The sequence below is a fragment of the Arvicanthis niloticus genome, chromosome 21 (assembly GCF_011762505.2).
Source record: "Arvicanthis niloticus isolate mArvNil1 chromosome 21, mArvNil1.pat.X, whole genome shotgun sequence".
NCBI lineage: Eukaryota > Metazoa > Chordata > Mammalia > Rodentia > Muridae > Arvicanthis > Arvicanthis niloticus.
This window is the reverse complement of record NC_047678.1, coordinates 11310187-11336022: the sequence shown is the minus strand read 5'-3', so window position 1 is coordinate 11336022 and position 25836 is coordinate 11310187. Positions and strand designations below refer to the sequence as shown.

Here is a 25836-nt window from a genome sequence, read left to right as displayed (position 1 = left end):
GATCAGGTCCCCTGGAATTAGAATTACAGATGGTTGTGAGCCACGTGGGTGCCGGGAATCAAATCTGGGACCTTTGTAATAGTAGCAAGTGCTTTTAACCATTAAGTTCTCAACCTGTGGGCCGTGACCCCTTTGGAGGTCAGATGACCTTTTCACATAGGTTCTGCATGTTGAGAACCATTGCACTAAGCCATCTCTCCAGCCCAATCTTTGAACATTTTTATAGCCAAATTGTGTTGATATTTACTTTGGGACGTAAGAGCATTTCAATGTGTTTACTATGACATAAGCTGTAGTCTCCAAAAGGACAAAGGCAGGACCCTGTAGCACTAAAGCAGGGCCCCAGTCTCATCCAATGTGAATGTATAGGGTATTCAGGTACAGCCCAGTCAGGCTGGAACCAGCTTGGGAGCCCTTGTCCAGCACTGTCTACCTGCTCCAGTCTGCCATCCCAGACAGCCTCCAAGGCTCCCTCCCTCTGCCCAAGAACGATGTGATTTCTATATTTGCCAGACATCTATTTCCAAGTGCCATGTGCAAAGCTTGAATCTATCTTCTAGGACCATAAGTTAGTGGTAGCCCCACTTTCTCATAACCCACTCACTGAGTTGAAATGGGCTGCATCCTTCTGCCCCTCACATCTCAACCGCACAAATCAACTCTCCCCAGCTCTTTCCTTTTCTGTAGCATTTCAAAGTCATACCCCATCCTGACGGCCTTCTCCACAAGCCAATTAGTCATAGGTCCTTGTATCCACAGAGTGAGGCTCAAACCGAACTTGGTTCCCCACACTCCCTGGGGCACCCAAGCTAGCATGAAGCATAAAGGCCTCTAGCCTACTGTGCACGTAGACCAGAAGGACTGATAGATTCATTCCCCCGTCGGAATCTGCTTACCGAGGAAGAAGCAACACTAATGGCCCGATCACAATGATAATAACAATGACACTGATAAACGGCCTGACGTAAGCTCCAAGTGGGCAGTCTACTTCAGTGTCCTTGTCTTTTCCAGGTTTGTGTGTGTGTGTGTGTGTGTGTATAAGTGTAATATGCAAAAGGGGATGCATAGGGCTGGAGAGACTGCCCTGCAGTTAGAAACACTAGCCCCTCTTGAAGAGGATTTGGATTTGATTTTAATGAAGCACCCACATGGTGTCTCACCAATATCTGTAAATCCAGCTCTTTGAGATCAGGCACCTTCTTCTAGTGGTATATTTGATATGTCCTCACAAATATAACTAGAATGTCTATTTCCTTTTGGAAAGGTGACCTTTGTACTCATTGTGCGGGAATGCCCTCCCCCTCCTCAGTCTAGTTACCTTTTCCCCTCCTATCACGCAGGGCTCTGCTCATTTCTAAAGATCTGCCTCCTCTGACCAACCTACAGAATTAGCTTACCTTCGTCTTCCTTTGCAAACTCCATCCTCTTACTTCGTTTTGTTTTTTTCTCTTAAGTACTTAAAACCACCTTTGTGAGGTTGTTCTGAGGGTTCAAATAAGTTAATACAGGACGTCCTGGGAGAGAAATGGTCTCAATCCTACATTCCTGACACCCTCAAGTAACCACTGGAAAGTGATGTCTTAGTTAGGGTTTTTATTGCTGTGTTAAAGAACCATAACCAAAAGCAATTTGGGAAGAAAAGGGTTTTTTTTGTTGTTGTTTGTTTGGTTGGTTGGTTTTTTTCACTTTACAAATTATAATCCATCCCTGAGGGAAGTCAGGGCAGAAACTCGAGGCAGGAACCTGGAAGCAGGAACCATGGAGGACTGCTCCTCATGACATGCCCTTCACAGCTTCCCCAGCCTGCTTTCTTACTTCATTCAGGACATGCCCAGGGGTGGCACCGCCCACAGTGGGCTGGACCCGCCCACATAAATCATCAATTAAGAAAATGCCCCCACAGACTCGCCCACAGGCCAATCCTATGGAGGTTTTGTTTGTTTGTTTGTTTTGTTTTGTTTTTTAATTAAAATTCCTTCTTCCCAAAGGACTGTAGCTTGGGTCAAGAGGACAAACCAGCACAGTGGTAATATTGTAAGCAGCAATCCTTAGTTACAGGTCATAAGCACATTTGTGCAGCAAAACAATTGTTCTCTGCTTGCCTTTTAAAATGTGTGCATTTTTTGTTCTGCTTCATTCGAATATAATCTCCATGAGGCCAGGAAGTCACTGCCAAGTCTCCAGTGTTTGAATCCTACACAGAACGTCCTCTAGAAATGGTTTTTTTTTTTTTTTTTTTTTTTTTTTTTTTTTTTTTTTTTTTTTTCATTCAGTGAACAAACCAGGATGTTGGGAGGCAGTAAATACTTTGGCTTCCATTCACAAACTCTACAAATATTTACCGAACACCCACTCTGTACCAGGCAACAGGCGCTCTCATTTTCGTAGTATCAGCGTATAACTAGCTAAACATAGATTTTAAAAATCAAAGCTTATTCGGAGTTCAGGGCAGTGTTAAGTGAACTTTCCATAGTTTTTTGAGAAACTCTCTCGTGGAATCCACGCTCGCATAAAGAAACAGAACTTTGTTTCCTAAGATAGGGGCGGACCTTGAACGCCAACCAAAAAAATAAATAAATAAAACCGAGAAGAGGCCGGGTGGAGCTAGCCTGGATCACTGAGAAGCCCCACGCTGCGGGGGCGCGGCGGGGGCGGGACTACAAGTCCCAGGCTGCTCAGCGCGCCACGGCCCTGCGGAGGGCGCGGCGCGGGGAGGTGGGCGCTGCGGCGGCGGCCCGGAGAAGCGGGGCAATCGCGCGGGCGCGGGCGCCGGCGGCGGGCCATGCCGGGGACCGGGGACGGCGGGGAGGAGAGCTGCAGTGGTGGTGAGGGAGCGGTGCCGGGAACAGGCTCGGAGGCTGGGGCGGTGGCGGGACGGGAGCCCTCGCGGCTGTGCGGCTACCTGCAGAAGCTCTCCGGCAAGGGCCCGCTGCGCGGCTACCGCAGCCGCTGGTTCGTGTTTGACTCGCGCCGCTGCTACCTCTACTACTTCAAGAGCCCGCAGGACGCTCTGCCACTCGGCCACTTGGACATCGCCGACGCCTGCTTCAGCTACCAGGGCCGCGATGAGGCTGCGGAGCCGGGAGCCGATCCGCCCACGCACTTCCAGGTGCACAGCGCCGGTGCAGTCACCGTGCTCAAGGTGGGACGCTCTTTCCCCGGTGCCCACTCGTGTCCCGCCTGCAGATTTCCCCCTCCACCTTCCTTCCTTGTCCCAAAGGCCTCCTCCTATCCTGCCCAAGCCTCTCTTCTCCGCTGCCTACTCTTGATTCCTTCCTCATTCTTATCTTTTGCCCTTTACCTGTGCTTGGAATATGAGGCAGAGGCAGGGTTGGGGTTTGCTCGGCTATCTTTGACACTTTGACCCACAGTCTCACCATACGCCCTGACTTTCCTCGGTTCTCTCTCTTGCCCACGCTCACCATCCCTTAGATGCTCTGAGAGTCCCCTCCCACAGTTGCAGGCTTCCACCCTCCATCGCTGCCTTTGTAACTCTTCCTGTGACCTTGGGTATGCCTTTTGAGTGACCCCCCTCTGTGCTTCAGCTGCCTGCTCTGTAAAGTGGGGACAACAGAAATATAGGGGTATTGGCCATAAGTGGTTTCCGCTCTAAAATGTTCTGTAAATGTGGTACATTTAGTGCTATAGCCAGAGGCAAGTGATAGCAGGGCCCCCTCTAGAGAGGTCAGGGATGCTCCAGCAGTGCCCATTCTGGCTGTTTTCTTGCTTCTTGGGAAAGGTGGGAGGGGTTGCCTCAGTTTATCTTAGGCTTCCCCAGAGAGATTGAGTATTAGAGGCTTGGCGAGTAGTGACCAGCCCTGAGGCAGCATCTCCCTGTTGCTGGGAGTTCTAAAGGCCTGGACCTTGACATCTCCTAGGAATTGTCCTGTTTGGAGCACCCAAGGGTCTGGGCCCTGGCCTAGCCTTGGGCTGCCTCTCACTCTGGGCCTTGATCCCTGCTTGGTTCCCTGAGTCTCCACCCTCTCTTTTTCTGGCTTCTCTTCCGTATTGCAAGCTGGGCTTTCTCCAGAGCAACAGGGCTGGGCTTGAAGCAGCAGCCCTCTCAAAGCTGGCCAAGTGGAAAGAAGAGTGGCCTTGTGAGCGTGCAACTGTTCGTGAGATCTGCAGAACATGCAGCAGCTGGAGCTGTTCCCTTAAGCCATTTCTTAGAGTTTTGTCGACTCAGCAGAGTCTGATTGGGGGGTGGGGGGAGACGGGGAGACATGGTGTTTTGGGACCCTCTCTACACCAGCTCTCTGAACAGATGCGTAAAATGTTTCTCTAAAGGAAGCCAAGCAGGCCTGCAGTTCAACTTGAGGTAACTCAGTGTCTGTGTAAACTTGGGACTGACTCCCAGAGTGTCCACAGGGAGTTTTTGTCAGAAGCAGATGCTTGCCCTCTGTGTACATGTGGACACTGGTGAATTTCCGGTGGATTGCTTGTTAAAAGAGAAAACTGAGCTTCCTGTTTCAGATTTTCTCAGATAACTTTAGAACTCTCTCCCTACCCATTCTTTCATTTTTAAAGCATCTAAACAATCGCAGCGTCTGCCTAGATGTCTAATGTTATGAGTATGGCTTTGGACTTAGATGGATTTGAACTTGCAGCCTGAGTCATTGACCATGTGTATTGGACACATTTTATCATTTCTCTGTCTAGTTCCTGCTCTGGTCTGATGTGAATGTTACCTTCCCCTTTGAATGGCACAGGGGCTCTAGAAAATGTTATGGAGTATGGTTGGAACGTTGTAAGCACTACCTGGCAAACATCTAAAACAGCAGTCACTGTCTTTGGCCAAATATGTGGTATAGTCTGTTGAATTGGAGAACTGTTAATTGGGGACTACTTACAATAGTCGTTGCAGTCAAATAACAAAAGGTTATGGGTAGTAAACAGGACATCAGAGTTGTATGTGTAAAACTGAGCACGGAATAAGTTACAGAAATGATACCTGTTATGTAACGGTTAAGAAGTTTATATGAAATATCATCCATACACCTTGAGGATCTGTGTTTTGCCCTCTAGGGAGTTGGGAAGCAATGTGTAGTGTCAAGCTCTGGTTTCAGAGTGGTAGATAACTCTGATAGGAAGATGGGGTTTTGGAAGGGGATGGATATCCTGGGGCCTCTACTCTGGTTCTGCAAGCCTTTCCACCTGAGACTGGGTCACAGCTGTACCAGGGTTTGTTGTGTTTTTCAACTTACCCTGCTGTAGCCCTGGCCAGCCTTAAACTCATAGTTGAAATACCTCTGCCTCCTGAGAGCTGAGGGTAAGCGTGTATGCCACCACACCCAGCTCAGATTTAAACTTTTTTTTTTTTTAATTTTACATATATGAGTGCGTATATATGTCCTGGTTCCTGCAGGGGTCAGAGAGGATACCTGAAAACTGGAGTTACTTACAGTTGTGAGCTGCCATGCAGGTGCTGGGAACTGAACCTGGCTCTTCTGTCAAAGCAAGTGTAAGGTATTAGCGGTCTCTCCGGCCTTGATACTGTTTTGGTTTGCCTTTTTAAGAGGGGAAGAAGGACACATTCACATGAGTTACTGGCCCACCTGATTTTCATTCAGAATTTGACAGGCTTCATGAATAGTCATGCAGAACCTTATTTTAAACTTATTTTTATTTTATGCCTACATTTATGGGTGTGTGCCGTGTGTGTGTTGTGCCTGTGGGGGACCAGAAGACTTAATGAGATCTCCTGGAAGCAGAATTACAGACAGTTTGAAGCGCCATGTAGTTGGTGAGACCTGAACTCAGGTCCTCTGCAAGTGCAGCAAGTGCTCTAACCACTGAGTCATCTCTCCAGCCCTCGTGCAAGACAGTTTCATATGGAAAATTAGAGTGTTGGCCTGACAGACATGGTGGGAATGGAAAAAGGCAGGGCTTTCCAAAAGAGAAGGGCAGCTGAAATGCAGGGGTCAGAGGCAGGGTGGCTTTGTTCTTTAAGTGAATTTTAAGAGACTGCAAAGAACTGCTTAGGAGGACCTAAATTTGATCACTAGCGCCCAAGTAAAAGCTGGGCATGGTATCAACATACCTATATATAATCCTGCTGGAGAGAAACAGGATCCCTGGAACTCCGTGGCTCATCAGTCTAGTCAACTGGTGAGTCTCAGGCACAGTGAGAGAACCTATCTCAAAACCTAAGGTGGAAAGCAGCTGAGGAAGACACCCAACATTGATCTCTCTCTCTCTTTCACACACACACACACACACACACACACATACATACACACACAGAAGGAGAGTTTCAGGGCACAGTGGGCCCTCTTGAGCTACTGGAATATAAATGTTGCATTGGAGAAGCTGGAAAAGACCAATCACCATTCTTCTCATGTGATCTGATTCCCATGAGCATGGATGCTTAACACAAAAGCCAGGGGAAACCCTGGTTTCCAAAGAGCCGGTAGGAACTTATCCCTGCTCCAGTTCAAGTCTGCATGTAACTGCTCACACCATTTCTTCTGAAAAGGATGAGTTAAGAAGAGAGGAAAAGCAGTGATTTGCTTGTTATATAGCATCATGTGTTTCTTATTTTAAGCATTATGCAGCCTTCTCGGGAGAAGCTGTGGCTTTGTTGGGCTTTTTTCAAAATGCCTGACTGCTTAAGTCTTAATGAAAGTTGAGACTGGAATTTCTTGGTAAACTCCTCTATTCTTAAAGTCGGGGATCTGGTCCAGAGCCCTATTTTACAGATGAGGGAAAGAGGCCCGAGAAGGAGCCAGGATCACGAGGCTAGACTCAAACCATCTGAAATCGGAGTCTCTGGGAGCAGGGAGTGTCCAAGTCCCATTATCTGTTTTGGCAAATCTCGATCTAGACTTGGGTTCTGTCTTGTTTTGGATTAGGTAAAGTGTAATGGCTTTTCCGCCTTCAGTCAGTCCTTGTAATGCAATAAGTACCTAGAACATTGTCCTGTCTGGTTCTGCTAGCTGGAGGCACTTAACTTCAAGTAGAAGCTGCTGCAAAGGCCTAGAAGAGACAGTGCGTCCTGTGTAGTGTATGCAGGGTGCAAGAGGGCTTCTTTTCCAACTTTCCTGGGACCAGAGGCATAAAGAAATGTCTAGATTTGAACTGGTGTTTGGGGATAAGAAAGCATGTGACTGAGTGTGGATAAAGTTCGGACGACTCTGCCCCTGCTGATCTCTTCAGTCCCTGGAGCAAGATACATCCTCAGACTGGCCACAGATGAATTCCCCTCCCTGCTCTCATTTGGTGCTCACGTGGACGTGTGTTTGTTGCCTGTTGGTTTCTGATTCACACGTAACCGAACAACTATGCATCCCTCCTCTCAGCCCCATTTAGTGGGAGAAGTGCCCACTCCCTCGTGTCGAACGGCTCTCAGCTTAATGACAAACATTTGTTGGTGTGGGTAATCATAGTATGCTCTACACAGAATAGATGTGGTAAACCAGGCTTCCTTGCTGAATGGTTCTGCTAAGCTGTTCTGCGCTCAGGCATCTGTGTAGGGTCTTGAAGCATTATTTAAATCCTAAGATGTGGGAACTTGGTTCTTCATAGATTTGTTATGGTTTCTCAGGGAGTCAGTTCCTTAAAGGCAGGCATACCTGTCCAAGTTCCTAAGATAATAGCTCTCTGTCTCCCCCTCCCTCTCACGTACTCCTTGCTATGGTGAGTCTCGACTGTGCTATGTCTAGTCTAGCTCTCTGAAGACTTTTCAGAACAGTGCCTGGCATAAAGTCTTGAATATTTATTTTCTTTCTCAAAGTTGATATGTAGAAGCCATAACTCAAGAGTGTTGTGAATTCGGAATGTGGGAGTCTTCATAATTTTTTGCCTCTGTAAGGTCAGAGCATAAAAGTGTTCTTCCTCAAACATCTAATGGAGACTGGTTGTGTGTTAGACACAGGCAGTGCCAGATCACAGGTTCATGTGTCCTTGCCAGGAACTGATGTGTTGGCATTCAGAACTGTGAAGAATAAATTTCTGTTTAAGCCACTCAGTCTATGACAGTAGTGTCATCATCAACAACAATGACAACACCATTTGCATGTGTGATGTGTATGCGTGCACGGCACACACGCATGTGAATTCTTATGCAAACAGAAGCCGGAGGATATTTTGGGTATCTTCTTTTATGGCTGTCTACCTATTCCCTTTAGACAGAGCTGCTCACTGAAGCCAGCCAGGAAGTTCCTGGAATCTGCCTTTTGAAACACCCCTACCCCAGCGCACACATGCACACTCATACAAAGTCACAGAGTACTGGGGTTACAGTCATACACTGCCATGCCCAACTTTTTACATGGGTGTTGGAAATTCAAACTCAGGTCCTCATGGTTGTATAGCAAGCTGAGCCATCTCCACAGTTCCAGTTCTTTTTTTCCCCTGGTACCTAAACTAAAACAAGGAGCCCCATGTCACAGGCAGTAGGAATCCAAAAGAACGTTCTAAGAGAGAGAGTTTGCAGTCAGTCCTGCATGTGGGAGTTTGTGGCGGCTTTCTTGCCCACAGTTTGGACTCTGGGACACTGTTCTAGCAAGGGCAAACTTTTTACAGAAAGGGACATACGGTAAGTACTTGAGGTTGCACAGGCCACGCCATCTCTGTCATTATCCTGTTGTAATAGTCTATGCTGGGTGTAGCTGGGTTCCCAAAATTTGAATTTCACATAATTCATATAATATTCTTATGTCACAAAAGATTTTTCTTCTGATTTTTTTTCTTAACCATTTTTAAAACCCTGTTGCTCTTGGGCAACACAAAAGTAAACAGCATCTGTCCCTGAGGAGGGAGAATTCACATAATAAGGTCATATTGAGACCCAGCCATGTTCCCTTCGTTTCCTTGGGCTTATGGCAGGATTGGGGTCTTTGCTCCTAAGAGCTGAAGGAATCAGTTAATGTTAAGCAGAGATTGATGAGCTGGCTGTCTTCATCCATCTGGACTGCTGCAGCATCCTATAGACTAAGTGGCTTGTCTGAAATGTGTTACTCACAGTTCTAGAGCCTGGGAAGTCCGAGCCCAGTGTATGAGCAGATTTAGTCTGCTGAGAGCTCACTCTGCTTCACAAATGATGCCTTCTGACTGGGCCTCACATGGAAGAACGTACTAACCTCTATACTGTTTCAAACAATTCCATTTAACCTACTTCACTCCCTCTTTGTTCCCTTGACGTAGGGTCTCATGTAGCCCAAGCTGGCCTTGGGCTCATATATAGCCTTGAACTTCGGGTCCTCCTGCCTTCTCTTCCAAGTGGCAGGGTTATAGGTGTGCACCACATCTGGTGTCTGTAATGCTAGAGATGCTACCCCAGGCCTCACGCATGCTAGGCAAGCACTCTTCCAACCGAGCCACATCCCCAGCCCTTTTATCTTCTTTTAAAGACAAAGGAATTAGATTTGTCAAAGCCTGCCCGATGATCATGGGGTGTGTGTGTGTGTGTGTGTGTGTGTGTGTGTGTATGTGTGTGATATACAGAACAGTCTTGGGAACAATGAGTACATTCGTGGTTCCTTCAGTGCACTCTTTCCCACATACAGCTTCCTTTGAAGGAATTCTTTGCTCTGGAAAGGTAGACACGACTCCTTGCTCACAGATATAATAACAGCAAAAACAAAAGTGAGTCTTGAGCCCCTGAGAAGCAACTGAAATTGGAGATGGAGCCAGCACATCCTAGCACATCCTGGAACTGGGGGAGCGGGGGAGGGGGCATACAAAATTGCATTTCTGCGCCAGTGACATGGCATTCACATGTGAAGCTCCATCTTCTGACTCCTCTCCCACAGTGTATAAACAGGTGGACCATGGAGGTAACAAGGGAGGGGAAGGCTGTCTCTAAGTAATAAGGTAGCCTCGTGTCAACTTCCAAATACCTCTCAAACCAGGAAGATGGAAGTGCTACCAACAGAAGTCCGGTGGTAGCCTGATTCGTGGTCTTTTTTGATGATTTACACTTGATCTGCCCACTGGCCTTCCTAACCAGTGTTGTTGCAGAGTCAAGAATACAGAAGATCGAGCATTAGGAAACCTGTGTTCCAGGCTCAGTTCAGTGTGTTCTTTTATTCCCAGGATCATTGGAGGAAAGACATGCTTTCCACACACAGGATAAATGAGTGATCCTGACAGCTGCTAGCCACAGAGTACATGGATTCAGTTGTTCCGTTGTTGGGGAATTCTCCTAAGATAAGGAACCAGTTGAGAGAGTGGGCCCTGGAGTCAGGCTTCCTGTGGGTGAATTCCTGCCTCACCTGCCTGCAGTGTGCTGTTGAGCAAGAGACTCTAGCTAATGATGGTTTCGACTTCGTTAGCAGTCGTTGACAGTTAACTTTGGGAAGTGTTTGGACAGGACCTGGGACATGACTGGCATCGTTATAAAATGAAATGTTAAGGGTATAAATGTGTAAAGAAAATGCGTCCCAGACAGTGAGGTTTGTTCAGTCATGAAGAGTTAAATTGTGTCATTTGCAGGAAAATGGGTTGAGGTAGGGAATGCCATGCTAAGCAAGATAACCTAGACTCAGAGAAGAGATGCTGCATGTCTGCTCTCATGTGGAATTATGTGTGTGTACATACATGTATGAAACATGCATATGTGAATGAGAGTCCATGAAATATGAAAGTAGAACGGGAATCAGTGGGAGGGGACCTAAGAGAGTCATGGAGAGATGATGAAAATATATCGAATATATATACAAAAGTCATAATGAAGCCTATTGATTGTTATAATACAACAAATATATGCTAATATATATGCTAATATAGAAATATGTTATATTTCTATATTAAATATAGAAATATAAATATATTAAATATAGCATATATAACAAATATATGCTAATATAGAAAATGTAATTATTTTAAAAAGTAGATAAATGTGGAGTTGGGGATATCTCTAACGGTAGTTTCTGAAGTATCTTTGCTCTGTCAGCTATGAGTGCTGACACCTGTTGTGATAGCTTGGGAGGACCTGCCCTACCCTACCCTGCCCTGCCCTGACAGACTTCTGATGCCTTCCTGATGGCCATCCGCACTAACCCGGTGTTTCACATTTTTTCCTCCTATGGACACTGCCAATTTATTTCCCCTTCCAAGATGACTGTTTCCTGAGAAATAGAGCCGTCACTCTGTTGAGCGACTCTATTGAGTGGTTTGAGTGAGAATGGCCCCCAAAGGTTCATATACCTTAATGCTTGGTCCCCAGTTGGTGGAAGTGTTGGGGGGAGATGAGGGGGTGTGCCCTTGTTGGAGGAGGTGTGTCACTGGGAATGGGCTTTAGGGTTTCAAAAGTTAAGTCTCCCTGCCTTGAGGTTGTCTTTTCAACATGAATGCTCTCAACTACTGCTGCAGTGCCCTGCCTGCCTGTCTGCTGCCACGCTCCCCTCCAGTGGTCATGGACTATTACCCTCTTGAACTCTGAGCCCCCAATTAAATGCTTTCTTTTGTAAGTTGCCTTCGTCTTGATATTTTGTCACCGCAATAGAAAATTAACTAAAAGAAGTACCAGTGTACTTAATATTGATTTCCACCTGGACAGAGGATCTGAGGGGGAAGATGGGTCTCTTGGTTAAGCCAGTTAACAATCAGCCACTGGCTGCAGCCTTCCCATCTCTAGTTAGAACAGAATACAAACAGTAACCCTCTTCCTCCCAGAAGGAAGGGACCTATTGATGTAGAAATGGTTCTCAGACTGGGAAAGGGAAAGAAGTTTTAAGAATTTGGGGTTCTGATGTCCAGAGACATGTGAATGGGATTTTTCCTAAATCCTCACAGGCCAGGGCTCTGCTGGGTTTAGTTTGCTTTCATGGGGTGCCTGCAGTATGGGCATTGGGAGTTTAGAAGAGGTGATACTTCTGAATAGTTTTCTTAAAGCCCCTCTACTAAAAGCACTCTGTTCAGATAACGTCCTGGGACTGGTAAGTTATGGGGCCTTCTGCAGACAAGAGGCTTCGAGGCCTGGATTTGCACGTCTGTGCTAGGGGTCCAAGCTTGAATCCTTATGCTTACACAGCAAGCAAGTGCTTACCTAGTACTGAGCCATTTTCACAGCCTCTTATTTCATTAAGAAAACTCCCTGGAGAAGTTGAGCTGGGGGAGTTAGGCTCTGGTTTAACGATGGAACTGCCCAGTGACTTAGTGCCTCTTGGGTCTGCAGAAATGTCCCCGGGAAGATGAGTGTCTGAACCATCTAATAGGTTTTATTAGATGGCTCAACTTTTACAGAGATTGTATGGAGAACAGGAATTAGGGGGCTTCTGGAGGTGGATCCTTTGTCCTCCTCCTCTGCTTTCACTGGGCCTTTCTTGCAGCCAAGTGCCTCAAGCCAGCCCTGAGTGTTCCTGCCTGGAGGAGGGCCGGCCAGTGTTATCAGGATGTTGATCTTGGATTAAAGGAATTACTTCTGGGCAGCCAGCCCAGTTTTATTTCCCTTTGCAGATCTCCGATGTCTCCGATGTTTGGGAAGACCGAGTAGGAAAGGTGGCCTGACTTTCTGAATGTGATTGCAGCCAGCCACTTACCCGGCAGGCCTTATAGGGCAAGGTCCTGATGGGGCTCCAGCTGGAGTCAACTATCACCTCTGGCCTCAGGGAGCACTTATCCTAACCCTAACACTGAAATCATTAAATGGCTCTGTGGCCAAGAGGAGGTCATTTGGTGTTAGTGCTCTGCCTGTTGCCCCAAATTCAGAACTAGAAAGGTCCCCTGAGATAAGCCTGCCCTTCCCCTGCATATAACACATTGAGGAACCAATTCCCACTGTGACTTAGTCTTAGAGGTAAACTAAGCAGACACATGGTCCACGCTGTTAGAGGATACCTGTCCCACAGTAAATCCATTATTACAAAATCAGGCTGATGCTCCAACAGTTTTATACATGCTCACAATTATTCATTTAACTATGTCGGACATAAACTGAGGAAGCTTAATTGCACGAAGTTGGGAAATGGACAGTAGAGATTATAAACTTCTGGTGGGAGCCGACCAAACGGAAGCAGTGATGGGTCTGTGCCCCATCCCTCTCCAGCGCCTTCGTGTTAAAGTGTTTACCAAAGGAAGCGGGCTTTTGGCTAGAGCAAGTCCTCTAACCGTAAGAAGGAAACTTAACAGTTCATCAAGCCCCCATGTGTGCCGTTCCAGAGGTAACATGTTAGTAAGACTTCCTGTCCTTTGAAGAAATGTGGCTTCCTCAGAACTGCTGTCCTGGAAGCGACCTTGTAGAGCAAGTCTCTGGTGCTGTGGAAGTGCAATGGCGGGGTTCCTGCCCTGCTCAGTAGGCCAGTCTAGGCTGCAAAAGTATGTATTTCCAGTGGACATCCCTGCCCTTCTGCTGTAGACCTCTGGCCTCTCCTCACTGCTTTGTGGGTCATGAGTGAGTGTTTTGGGGGGAACTGTTTGGTAGTAGCCATGATGTGTGTGTAGATATCACAGGACAACTTGGGAAAGCCGTTACGTTCCTTCCATTACATGAATTCCGGGGATGGACTTAGGTTACCTTCTCTCTGGCCTTTGATGGTAAAGCAAAATAACAGAACTGCGTAGGTGGAAACCAGCGAAGTGTGAGCCCTTTATTCTCAGGTTAGCAGTCTGTGGTTTGCAGCTGCAGTCATCTTTGCATTCTGGGTTTCTATGCTCTGGGAGGAGGCAGTGTTGGAGCAGGGCTGTCCAGCAGGCCCCTGGCTGAGGCCACAGGAGTTCTGACTGTCATGGTCCTTGCTGACTTTGCAGTGGCAGAGCCACCAGAATGTAACCTTCTGGTCACTTGGAAGCTTCCCGTGCTCCCTTTCTCTGGAACTGAAAGCATTTGACAGGCTTTGCCGTTTCCTGAGAGGAGGAGTGGGCCCAGGGAGTGGCCTTGCCCTTGGGTGCATCCTGATGAACCTTGCCTGTATGGGCCGCCTGAGGTGAGATGTGGATCGGTCATGCCCTTGCAGTCTGGCCACGTGTGCTGCACCTACGCCTTCATACTTGCCTGTTTTCTGATTTGCTAGTGGACTTTCTTCTAAGTCCATCACCAGCTCTTGCCCCTTCCCCCCACAGCAGGATCCTACTGCTCCCAAGCTGGCTTGAAACTCACCAGGCAGCCCGTGTTGGCCTTAGCCTCTCGGCAGTTGATTGTTAGGATTGCAGGTATGAGTCACTGTACCTGACTACCATCTACTCTGGTATCAAGTTAAAGGTCCTTTAAGAAACTACTTTTCTCTTCAAGATTTTTTTTTAAATATGGAATGCCTCACAGGTTGACTTGTCATTTCTTTGTGGGGCCATCCGAACCTTCCCTGTTGGTCCAGTGTTAGCATTTGTGCTGTCCAAGCTAGCAGAAACATTTGCTTAGAAAAGCGGACTGCTCTGCTCGGGTGCTAGAGGCAGCAGCACTCCCCAGCTGGGCACCCATCAACGGAAGTCAGAAGCAAAGCATGGAAAATGTCCAGCTCTCAAAAAGGACTTGGGTTAGAGTCCAAGTGGTTATTTTCATAAGATATATGAAAATGCTAATTTTTATGAGCAATTTAAAGACTTAACAAATGGTAATTTATTGTTTTCCCTACAAGTGTGGAGTTTGTAAAGTTGCATCTTGTCTTCTGAGGAGCAGGAGGCCCAGTATTAGCTGCCTTGGCCTCTCACTTAGGTTCAAACAGACGATTTCACAAACTTTCCAGAGGAAGCCTGTATCTTTCCATTGGTATGGAGCACGGCCCCTTGAGATTGGTTCTAGGCTCATGCATGATTTTGAAACACTCAAAAGGAAAAATTGGAAGCTAAAGTCTGTTAGATTTAGGGTGTGTCTGCCATCCATCTTAACTTTGTTTTGTATTATCAGGCTTATAATTTTTATTGCTTATGGGGAAAGTACCTTGGACATTCCTTAGAAATGAGTATATCCTTTCTTAAGTTTAAGAGTTGAGTTCCTTCCCATTTGCAGCTCTTACAGCCTTTAAGAACTGTGGGTAAAATCTTTCATGTGGTTTGTGCAGCTCCTCGCATGCAGACTTAACCCATCTGTATGTGTGTCCTTCTGTCTTACTTCTGTGTTACTGTTGAGTCTGCTGTTACAGCTTAAAAATGCTGTGGGACCTGACCCCCAAAGAGGAAGCCAGGGTGCAGTCTCTTAAGCAGATCCAAAGCCATCGACACGAACAGCTAGTTGGAGAAATGAAAGATTGGCTCTGCAGGGGATGTGGGATGCTGCAGTTAGGTGGGAGGTCGTGTTGTGGATGCAGAGCTGACCTGTTCGTCCCTTGTGTAGAAGGAAGGACATGGTCCTGTGTTGTGGGCAGTGTGGGCCTTGTCCCCGGCTGGATGAGCTGGCCTTTGAAAACATCCAGCGGTTTGGAAAGGGAAGCTTAGGAACAGCCATCCAGTTGGAGGGCCTGCTGCGGAGGCCTGGATAGTTCTGAGAGCCTAGTCAGGTCATCAGCAGACAATGGGCCTGCTCTGTGTGGAAGCTGTTGCTGTCTTCTCTCCATCTGTTTAAATGTGGTCTAATTTCTCTGCTTTCTTAGTTTTATCTTAGTTTTAAACATTTGTTTATTTTATGTGTATGAGTGGTTTTGCTCGCTTGTATATCTGTGTACCACACACATGCCTGGTACCCTCAGATGTCAGAAGAGGGTGTTGGATTCCCTGGAACTAGAAATATGAATGGTTGTGTGCTGCCTTGCGGGTGCTGGGGATTGAACCCATGTCCTCGGCAAGAACAGCAAGTGCTGTTAACCACAGCCCCGCTGCTCTCTGTTTTTAAACCTTGTCTTTAAGTAGAAGTGTGGTTGCAAGCATCCAGTGAAAGCTGTATAGACTGGTGTTCTTGCTCTCTCAGCATCAGGGTACCATGCCTGTGCTTCAGAACTGAGGCCCTGTGTGTTGATGAGTGCGTGCCCCTAAAACCAGCACCGTCGTAGGGTTTTAAGTTAAACTTCAGTGTTGTTCAGGGTCATCAGCCTTTCAGCGTCTGAGAAAAGCCATAGAGGAACTTCTGTTTCCTGCTGAAATACAGAGAATGGTGTTTGTCTTAGGCAGACTCTCATCCTCCTTGGGAGTGGGGCATGCAGCCTTTGAGTTTGAGAATGGTGGACGCTGGCTGAGAGCTGGGTAAGCACAAGGCCCTGGTGAGTGTAGCATCTGTCAGGTCAGAGCAGCAGCACCTAGGAGCAGGATCCTAGTGGGATCCCCTTTGCACCAGTGAGGCACCCAAGGCTTGGGTGAGTGAGCCTTACGCAGCTCTCAGGCCGGGATGTGATGTGATAAGGCTCCAGGGTTAGGCAGGTAGACGATGCTGTTGGGGGGAGATTACTGTGAGGGTTAGATGACACCACCTGGTAATTGTTTCATTGACAGTGTTATATCACTAACATGCAAATGGAGATGGCTGGAGAGCCTTACTTCATTATAGTTTGTTTTGTTTTTTTAAAGAAAATTGGTGTATATGTTGGTAGGAAAATGTTTGGAAAAATACACACCAAACTTTTTTTCTGATGATGTGGTTGTAGTCACTTTATTTTCTTCTTTGTTTTCCATATTCATCACGGGAGTGTGTGTATGTGTTGTTGTTGTCGCCATCCTTTTTGCTTAACATTAAAGTCGAAATTTGAGACCAGAAAGGTGATTTAGTGGCTAAGAGCACTCTCATTGCTTTCGCAGAAAATCTGGGTTCGGTTCCCAGCACACACATGACAGCTCACAACCATATATAACTCCAGTTCCAGGGGATGTGACACCCTTTCCTCACCCCCACAGACACCAGGCACACACTCATACATACAAAATAAAATAAATATAAAACACCTGAAATCTCAAATGAACTTTCAGGCTAAGCACTCAGGAGGGAGAGATAAGTGGGTCTCTGAGTTTAAGTCTAGACTGGCCTACATAGAGTTCCAGGACAGCTAGGGTTACATGGTGAGACCCTGTCTGAGGGGGGCAGGGAGAGAGAGAAAGATTGAAATGCACTTTCATAAAAGTAAGGTCTTCGAGGTAGACAGGACTGCCCTGGGTCTAGGCAGAGCATGGATTCCCTGCAGAGCAGTGGCAGTCCTAGTCTCCAGGCTTCTCAGTTGAGTTCGGGCATTTTTAGTCACGTGGACATTTTCTTTGCTTGCTTACATTGAGGCTTTAGAAAGACTTTCTGTTCCAAGAAAGTAGAAGTGTGAGGACATTCCTTCCATGTTGCTAGGGGAGAGATTCACCCCTGTGACTCTCAGCCTGGAGCCAGTCAGTCCCTAGAGTTGTGGGGGGGAGAATCAGCTAGTGACTTGCAGTCTGAAGTCTGTCCTAGCTGTCACTGCAGGGCTCAGTCCTAAGGGAGTTGTTTTTCTTAAGCACTGCACCACAGCTCACTTCTGGGCAGGAGAGCCAGAAGCAGACCTCAGCGCTTGCTGTTCAAGCTCTCTGCCAAGCCCTTCCTGGTTGATCTCTGCTCTGCTCCATGGCTCTGTAAGCACAGCCCTCCTCCCTTCATCTCCTTAAAAATGCAGTAGAAATCTAAGTATTTCTTGCCTCGAGAGGCAGGAGACAAACAATCTTAATTATGTAGGCATTTTCTTGTAATTTAGTAGATTCTATTCCATTCATTAATTTAACAAGTTCACTAACTTGTTCATCTAATTATGTGTATTTAATTCATTAAATCTTGAATCAAATTTGAAATAATTCTCCATGACAAGTTTCTCATGTAAGTCGTAATTCATGGTGATTTTATTTCTTTTCAGACGTTTGACTGGACGTCAGTGCCATTATTCAATAGTTAATCCTTTCTCTACTGGTTTGATTCAAAATATTACTTAAATATTTGCTTACACACTTAACCATGTATTTTGATTTGCTACAGTACATATTCTTGCTTTAATTATTGTGGCTTTATTCAGAGTGAACTTCAGAAGTGTTTTATTGTCTTTTTGCCGTTCTTTGAGTCTGGACCAGACTTTTTCAGTCTGGAGAATGAAAGATATCCAGTGTGTGTGCGTGTGCGTGTGCGTGTGCGTGATTAATCTTTAAAGCTGCTTCATTCAGAAAGCAGCCAGTCTGAGAACACAGTGAATTAACATGCTAAAAAGATCTGTCCTTTTGTCTCACCATTTGCTGCTGGATAGAGCAAAACATTTGCTTTCAACAACAGGAATTGCTTGGGTCTTCTTAAGATCTATGTCCCTAAAGCTAACTGCTAAGATGCAGTGCTGGCTTCTCTCTAATGTACATACCATTGTCCCTTTTCATCTTTAGGAGGTCTTGGGATCAGTTATTAGGAATGGGACCACAGATCAGAAAATTATTATGGTTTCTAAATGTACTGACTGAGTTTGGGGGTGGGGAGACAGACATACACCACACGTTCAGGGGTGTACGTGTATGTGTGTATATTCATAAAGAGGACAGTATTAGCTGTTATTCTTGGGTGCTTTCTATGCCCTCTTTCTTTCCTTTGTGTTTGTTTGTTTGTTTGTTTGTTTGTTTGTCTGGTTTTGAGACAAGGTTTCTCCTTGCTCTGAAGTAGCTTAGATGTCTCCCCAGCCACCCCTGGGATCCCTTTGCTCTGCCTCTCCAGCACTGGAATTACAAACATATGTTACTGACGCTGCTACTCTCCTTTTTTCTTTTCCTTCCGCTTTTTTATAACGTGGGTTTGGGGATCAAACTCAAGCCCTCGTACTTCCAAAGCAAGCACGCTACCAACCCAGCCCTCCTGATTGTGGAGTTGTGATAGGTGAGTCTTCTGAGGCAGTGCCAAGCAGAGACTGCTAACAGGTGCAGCCCAGCTCCCTGACTTTGCTGCTAAGTCCTCAACCAGGCTCCTCAGTAGGATGTCCTACTGTGGTGAGCCCTTAAGAGAGGGCTGCTGAAAAGGTGTGCATAGTTAATGACATAAAAGACTAAGTCAGGAAAAGGGGCCAGTAAGCGTTACACAGTACACATCATATCTAGACTGTCAACATATAAAATGGCCAATAAATTCTTTTGATGCTTCTATTTTTTTTTAATTTATAAAAGGAAATTCCTGCTGAAATCAACAGCCTCGGGATTAAATGTGGTATTATTTTAAGCACTGAGGTGAAAGCTGTTGGGGTTGGAGGAGGGGCGGTCCCTGGGGTCCTCAAGAAGGAATAGAAAGCCTGACTCATCTATGGCTGAGTGGGTTCGATACTGTGGCTGCCTAGGCATAAGACCTTGTGGCAGCAGCTGAAACATCACATGGTACCTCTTAGGCAGCTGTCAAGAACAGTTCCTCCTCACCCGAAGGAGGCATGCCAGGCTCCGGCTCTGATACCATGGCTCTTAGAGGCATTAATTACATGGCTACAGTGCCACGATTGTACCCACCAAGCCCTTATCTACCTGACCCTCTCACATCCATCCAGCTGTGAGAGGAGGCAACAAGGGTGGTTACCCAAGATGTTTGGTTTGGACTGGAACTGCTCAGTTGAGTTTGAGAATTTGAGCATTCTTGAGACAGCAACAACAACGGAATAGAAGAAACCAGGCACATATTTGCCTCTCAAGACACCAAATTCTCAGATCCAGTGAGACCGGCACGTTTGGCTTGTCTTAGAGAACAATAGAAGAGGAACTAGCCCTCCATCCCTTCTTCTGGCTCTACCCTTCTTTTACATTATTCCCTGAGCCTTGGAAGGGGTAAGGTGAATGTCCCATGTGTGGCATTGCATTTTGGGGGCATTTATTTTCAGTGCTTGCATTGGTTATGAGTCTCTGCAGTTACTGCTGTGCACTGCAGAAAAACAGCTTCTCTGACCACAGACAACAGCAGCCCTGTGGACATAAACAGACACATCATCTCCACTTCACTCCTAGATTTCTGTGGATATGTGTATACACATGTATGTATGCACATTCACACGTGTGGAGGTTCACACATGTGAGCAGCTGGAGACTCAGGGTTGAATTGGGCATCTTTCTTGATCACATTTCTTCTGTTTACTGAGGCACAGTAACCTGAGCGCACAGATGCCACCAAGCCTTGCAACCCAGCTCTCTCTGGGACAGGATCCTGTCTCTGTCTCCTGAGTGCTGGGATTACAAGCAGCTGTCACAGTTTTTACATGGGCTCACGTGGGTTCTGGAGAGTCAAACTCTGGTCTCTTTGCTAACACAGCAAGTGTTTTACCCTTGAGGCATCTCCCTGGCCTTGATTTCTACATTTCTTTTTGAAACTCAAATCCTTGTTAGTCACTCTCTCGATGTAGTTTTTTATACCTGATAGACCACCCCTGGGATGGCAGTCCTTGGTTCTATAAGAAGGCAGGCTGAACAACCCATAAGAAGCGGGCTTGTAAGTAGTGCCTTCTCAGGGCCTCTGCTTCGTCCCTGCCTCCAGGTTCCTGCCGAGTTTCCTCAGTGAAGGACTGTGATCAGGACTTGTAAGATGAAAGAAGCTTTCTTCCCAAGTTGCCTTGTCTAAAACACTATATTCAGAAGCTTTCAAGCCTTCAGGTGGTCAGTCCTAATCCCTAGGCTGCATGCTATGGGGGGTAGGAGGTGTCCTTCCAGAGCTTTTGCCTCATCTGGTGCCCTTTCTCTTAGCTCCCAACCTTCTGTGGAAACAACTGATTGGCTTTCTTTTCTCCCTAATGGGCTGGACTCCAGTTCGCAGGAGCTGACAGGTGCTCAGTGAAAGTTGTGAAATGAGTGAGTGAAAGGAATGCCTGGCTGGTAGTGGAAAGAACTGCCCCTAAATGCTCAGAGATACTAAAGTACATAGTTTCCTTTACCTTGGCCAGGTATGCAAAGGGCCCAGGCTATAGTCATAGTGCCTGGAGGTTGTTCTAGAGAGTAGCGGGTAGGCCTCTGGGCCTATCACTTGCTGTCAGACGTGCATGACCTGCGACCTGGGAAGCAGTGTGTCTGACATCTGTATTCCATATGCCAGCATTGACAAAGTTCCCACATTGTGACATAGCATTTTTCTTTTGCATGGTGTGGCTGGCGGCTGTGTGACCAACCTGTCTTATTTGTAGCTTTGTTCATAATTTGGTTCCCTTGTGTCTTGGTTGATTGTATATGCACATGCGTGTGGCGGGGTATGTAGATGTGCACACTTACAGTGTTTATGGGCCCCTGTGCTTGTGTATTACTGCAGGGGGACATTAAATGTCCTGCTCTATCACATTCTACCAGTTCACTTAAGAAGATAGGTCTCGCTGGGCAGTGGTGGCGCACGCCTTTAATCCCAGCACTTGGGAGGCAGAGGCAGGCAGATTTCTGAGTTCCAGGCCAGCCTGGTCTACAGAGTGAGTTCCAGGACAACCAGGGCTACACAGAGAAACTCTGTCTCGAAAAACCAAAAAAAAAAAAAAAAAAAGAAAAAAAAAAGAAAGAAAGAAAGAAAGAAAGAAAGAAAAGAAAAAAAGAAGATAGGTCTCTTACTGACTAGACCAGTAGCCAGCAAGCCCTCCTGATTATCCTACCCCCACCCTCAAGGTGCTGGGGTTACAGGCAGTGTTCATGCCTGTCTTTTTACATGACATCTAGAGTTTTAAACCCAGGGAATCGTGCTAATGCATCAAGGACTCTTGCCCACCAAGCCATCCCCTCAGCCCTTGGTTGATTTTTTTTTTTTTTTTTTTTTTTTTTATGTACTTACGTTACAGAGTGAAATTCACTTTTTGGGCATACAGGTCCACAGGTTTGGACCAGTGTGTAAAGTCGTGACAGCCGTCATGGTTGTGACACAGGATAATTCCATGTTCTCTGTTTCTCTGCATTTGCCCTCTTAGTTATCAGTTCCTCTTTCACTCTCGAGCCCAGAAACCTCCCGAACCCCCGTTGTTGCTGTCCTCGTACGTTTGTCACTTTTTGGTTGTTTGAAGATGTACTGTGTGACCTTTGTGACCTGGCTTCCTCCACTGAGCAACATGCAGTAAGAATCATATGTTCCGTGAACCCATACATTGCCCCTTTCGTTATGCAGCTTGCCAGTCTGTTTACCCGGCCACCAGATGATGTGTATTTTGGGTTGTTGGCAGGTTTTGGCAGCTGGGAATAAAGCCTCTATAAATGTTCACATACAAGCTTTCATGTGCATAGTTTTTTCCTCTTGGGTATGTATGAGAAGTGTCATTTGATGATTGTACATTTAACGTCACACAGAACTGCCAAGCTGATCCTAAAGCAGTTGAATCACTGTGTATGTCCACCACAGTTTATCAAAGTGGTCCTTGCTTTACGCCTTTGCTGATACTCAGTGCTACAAAATTAAATATTAACCGTTCTGAGCTGAGTACAGCAGACATACATGTAATCTCAGAATTTAAAAGACTGGGACGGTATGGTCACAGTAAGTTCAATACTAGCCTGGTCTATATAGAAAACCCTGTCTCAAACACTGCATGAGTGACTAGCACTGATATAATCTTTCCCCTCCCTCTTCAACATGGAATGCTCTCTGAAGCAGAGGTTCACACAGATGTTCTGTTTAGGGCTGATAACTCTGCCATCACTAATTCTTGGTATTTTGACCAGTTATGCTTCCCTCATTAACTGCCACCCACAGCTGTGGGAACGAGGCTGCAGGTATGCATATGAGTGTTTGGAAGGCAGTTTAACACATGTGCATTTAACAAAGCAATAGTAGTGGGCTCTTCTCTAGGTTCTGTGAGTGCCTCCTCCAGGGGTTTTCGACTAGAATTATAGTGCTAGGCACGGGGTTCCCCAACCCTGTGGAGCAGACCTCAAATCCTAACAAAAAGTAGGTAGCGATACCCATCACAATCACTCCAACGTTGCACCAGTAAGCATATTGCGCCTTACAGGTTGGTGGTGTACCTCTGGGTTCGCATCTGGGCGATACTGGTGATGGCTTTTCTCCCCCAGCAGACTGGCTCAGCTATATGGAGTTTACATAGCAGGAAGAATGCTTCAGCTCTCTTCAGCTTCGTTTCTTTGTTCTGTATCTGAAGTATGTGGCTGGTTTCTCAGCCAGAAAGTCTTACCATTATGTTCTCTAGGGCAACCAAGATGGAGAGTTTTAGCTCTTTGTGTTAGTGGTGGTTCTAACAAAATTTTCCCTCCCTCGTCCTAGGCTCCTAATCGTGAGCTCATGACTTACTGGCTACAGGAGCTTCAGCAGAAAAGATGGGAATATTGCAACAGCCTTGACATGGTGAAGTGGGACAACAGGACTTCCCCAACTCCAGGGGATTTTCCCAAGGGCCTTGTGGCCAGAGACACCACAGGTGAGACACAGGCGGTGGCTCCATGTCTGCTTTTCCTGGGGAGCTGTTTGACCAGCAACTCAAATCAACAGTGACTGAAAATTAATTCGGAATGCCAAGAGCTGCAGGGACAGAGCCACTTTCATGCTAATGCTGAGAGGCCTGGGTGCAGTCAGGCAAGACTGATGCCAAGCATATTTGTCTATGAGGACTATGAGGTTAGCCCACTTTCTACCATAATTAAAGATGAGGTGCAGTCACCTAGGCATTCATGCTTGGGCCAACTTCCCAAAGGCTTTCATCTTGAATGTGCTAGGAGACGAGTCTCACAGCATCCAGCTGGTTATTCTCTGGTACACTTAGGAAGGCTGAACAGCCAGGCACTGGTTCTGGTTTATTACAGGTCCATGGCATTGCCATCGTCTTAGCAAGTCCTGACCTTTTACTCCCGAGAGAATGTGCTCTTGTACTTGAAAAGCAAAGTTTAAACCCCAAGATCTCCTCATGATCGTTGATTGTATTAAGGCCTCTAGAAAGAATGAGTCAGTTATGGGCAAACCATCTTTCTGACCTACTTCTCCCACTCCAAAGGCTATAGGGTGAGGCTGTTTTTTGCATCTCCTTCCTGATAGCTTGTTAGAACAAGCCTGGAGCTCCTAAGCCCTGAAGTGAACTCTATAATGGCCAGGGCACTTTATTAGCAATTTTAAAATTATATTTGTGAGGGCTGGAAAGATGGCTCAGTGGTTAAGAACACTGGCTACTATTCCAGAGGACCTGAGTTCATTTCCCAGCAACCACATCGTGACTCACAACCATCTGTAATGGGGTCCGATGCCGCCTTCTAATGTGTCTGAAGACAGCTACAGTGTACTCATATAAATAAAGTAAATAAATCTTTTTTAAAAATTATATTTGTGTGTGCACATGCATGCATGGGCACCTGTATGTGCTATTGTGAGCATGTGGGGGTGGGAGAACAGGTTTCAGGTGTCACTTTTCTCTTTCTACCATATGGGACCGGGAGATGTCATCAGCCTCAGCAACAAGCACGCTTGCCCATGGAGATACCTTGACAGCCTTGTGTTAGCATCTTAGTTACATTTTGTGTTTTGAGTTAGAGTCTCACTGTGCAGCCTTGGTTAGCCTGGAACTCACTATGTAGACCAAGCTGACCTTGATCTCATCGAGGTCCCCCTTCCTCTGCCTCTGCCGTGCTGGGGTTGAAGGTGTGTGACACCAGGCCCGGCCTATGCTAACGCTGCAAAGGAGTGCACATGGAAATTGAAACCAGTACAGGGTCTGTTCTAGCCCTTCTGGGAAAAGCTGTGGTCTGCACTCCATAAAGCGTGTGGGACCCTCTGCTCAGCAACGCAAGAGCAGCACCGCCTGAATTCTGAGCAGAGAGCTGCCGCTTTTGTCTGTTATCACTTACCATCTTAGACTCTCGAATGTGCCAGCCTTGCTTTCCTGGTTGAGTGTGGGTTTTGTTGTTGTTGTTGTTGTTGTTGTTGTTGTTGTTTTGTCTTGTTTTGTTTTTAGCAGACTAGTCAGTGAGACGGTGCTGTATATGTTTGTACCTGTGCATGTTTTTCTAGGACAACATGAAGTCTTAGCATTCTCATTCTCCTAAGAGTAGAAGCGAAGCCTTTATATTCAAGTGCGTGTGGCTTCCTGTTGCCTGAGGCCGTTTGGTTTTGGGTTATTTTATCTATTTATTAATTGTCATTTTCATTGTTCTAGGCTAGCCTTGAACTCCTGATCATCCTGTCTTAATGTCCCCATGCTAGATTACGTCTGCACCACGACATTGGTTTGTGGGGTGCTGGGTAGGCAAGCACCCCAGCAGCCATGCTGCATCATTTAAAAAAAAAAAAAAAAGTTTTATTTGTTTTTTGAGACAGAGACTTATGTAGCCCAGGCTAGCCTCAAAGTTTGTAGCTGAGAAAAGCCTTGAACTCCTAATCCTCCTGCCTTTGCTCCCAGCCCATAGACTGAGGTATTCAGAAGGCACCATCAGCATTCTTTCAGTGACAAGAAGCTCTCCATCCATTTCAAGGTCACTCAGAACACAGGGAGGAAACTGTAGGGCATGGCCAGCCTCCATGCTGGTGGCTTTAAGATCCATTTGCTTTCACTGTGGGGACAGATCACTCCTCTCTAGCAGGGACTCGGGTGTGCTGCTGAAAGGAGGGAAAGAGGTAGCACCTGGTCTTGGAGTCCCTCTGTCATGTCTGTCCTGTCTCCTTGCAAACCAGTGGTCAGGTACTGGAAGGAGAGGGGTCATCTGTGCTTTCTCTGGTTTGGGGGTTCCAGCTGTGGGAGCTTACAGTTTGTGTCATGCTGTTTGCTCATTCAGCAAGTGCCTGCAGTTGTCCCCAGCTTCTCCCCTCAAGTGTTCCCGTCAGCCAAAATGTTTGTGCAGAGAAAAGCAAGAAGTGTCGGGGGAAATGGAGGGCAGCCTGGGCCCTTCCATGCGCTGAGCTCAGCATTGGCGTTGTTGGGGCCTCTCTAAGGACATAATGGTCAGGGCCAGCCAAGCCAATCCTAGAACGGACTAGGAGAGCCTGCCAGCTGGCCCTAAAATTTGAGATCTTTATCTAAAGCCAGAAAATGAAAAATTCTAAAGTAGAAAGTCAAGAAGACCAGGGGCTGGAGAGATGGCTCAGAAGTTAGGAATGCTTGTTGCTCTTGCAGAGGATCGCACTGTGGTTCC

The 25836-nt window shown here is 46.5% G+C and overlaps 1 protein-coding gene across 1 annotated transcript in view; it reads left to right on the top strand.

Moving 5' to 3' along the window:
- The first annotated feature begins 2694 nt into the window (after positions 1-2694).
- Positions 2695-25836, top strand: part of Tbc1d2b (TBC1 domain family member 2B) — a 72140-nt gene continuing 48998 nt past the window's right edge. The window contains exons 1-2 of the mRNA XM_034484050.2: positions 2695-3142; positions 22988-23141. Coding sequence (XP_034339941.1) covers positions 2783-3142; positions 22988-23141 — 514 coding nt within the window. The 5' untranslated portion in view covers positions 2695-2782. The remainder of the gene's footprint in view (positions 3143-22987; positions 23142-25836) is intronic.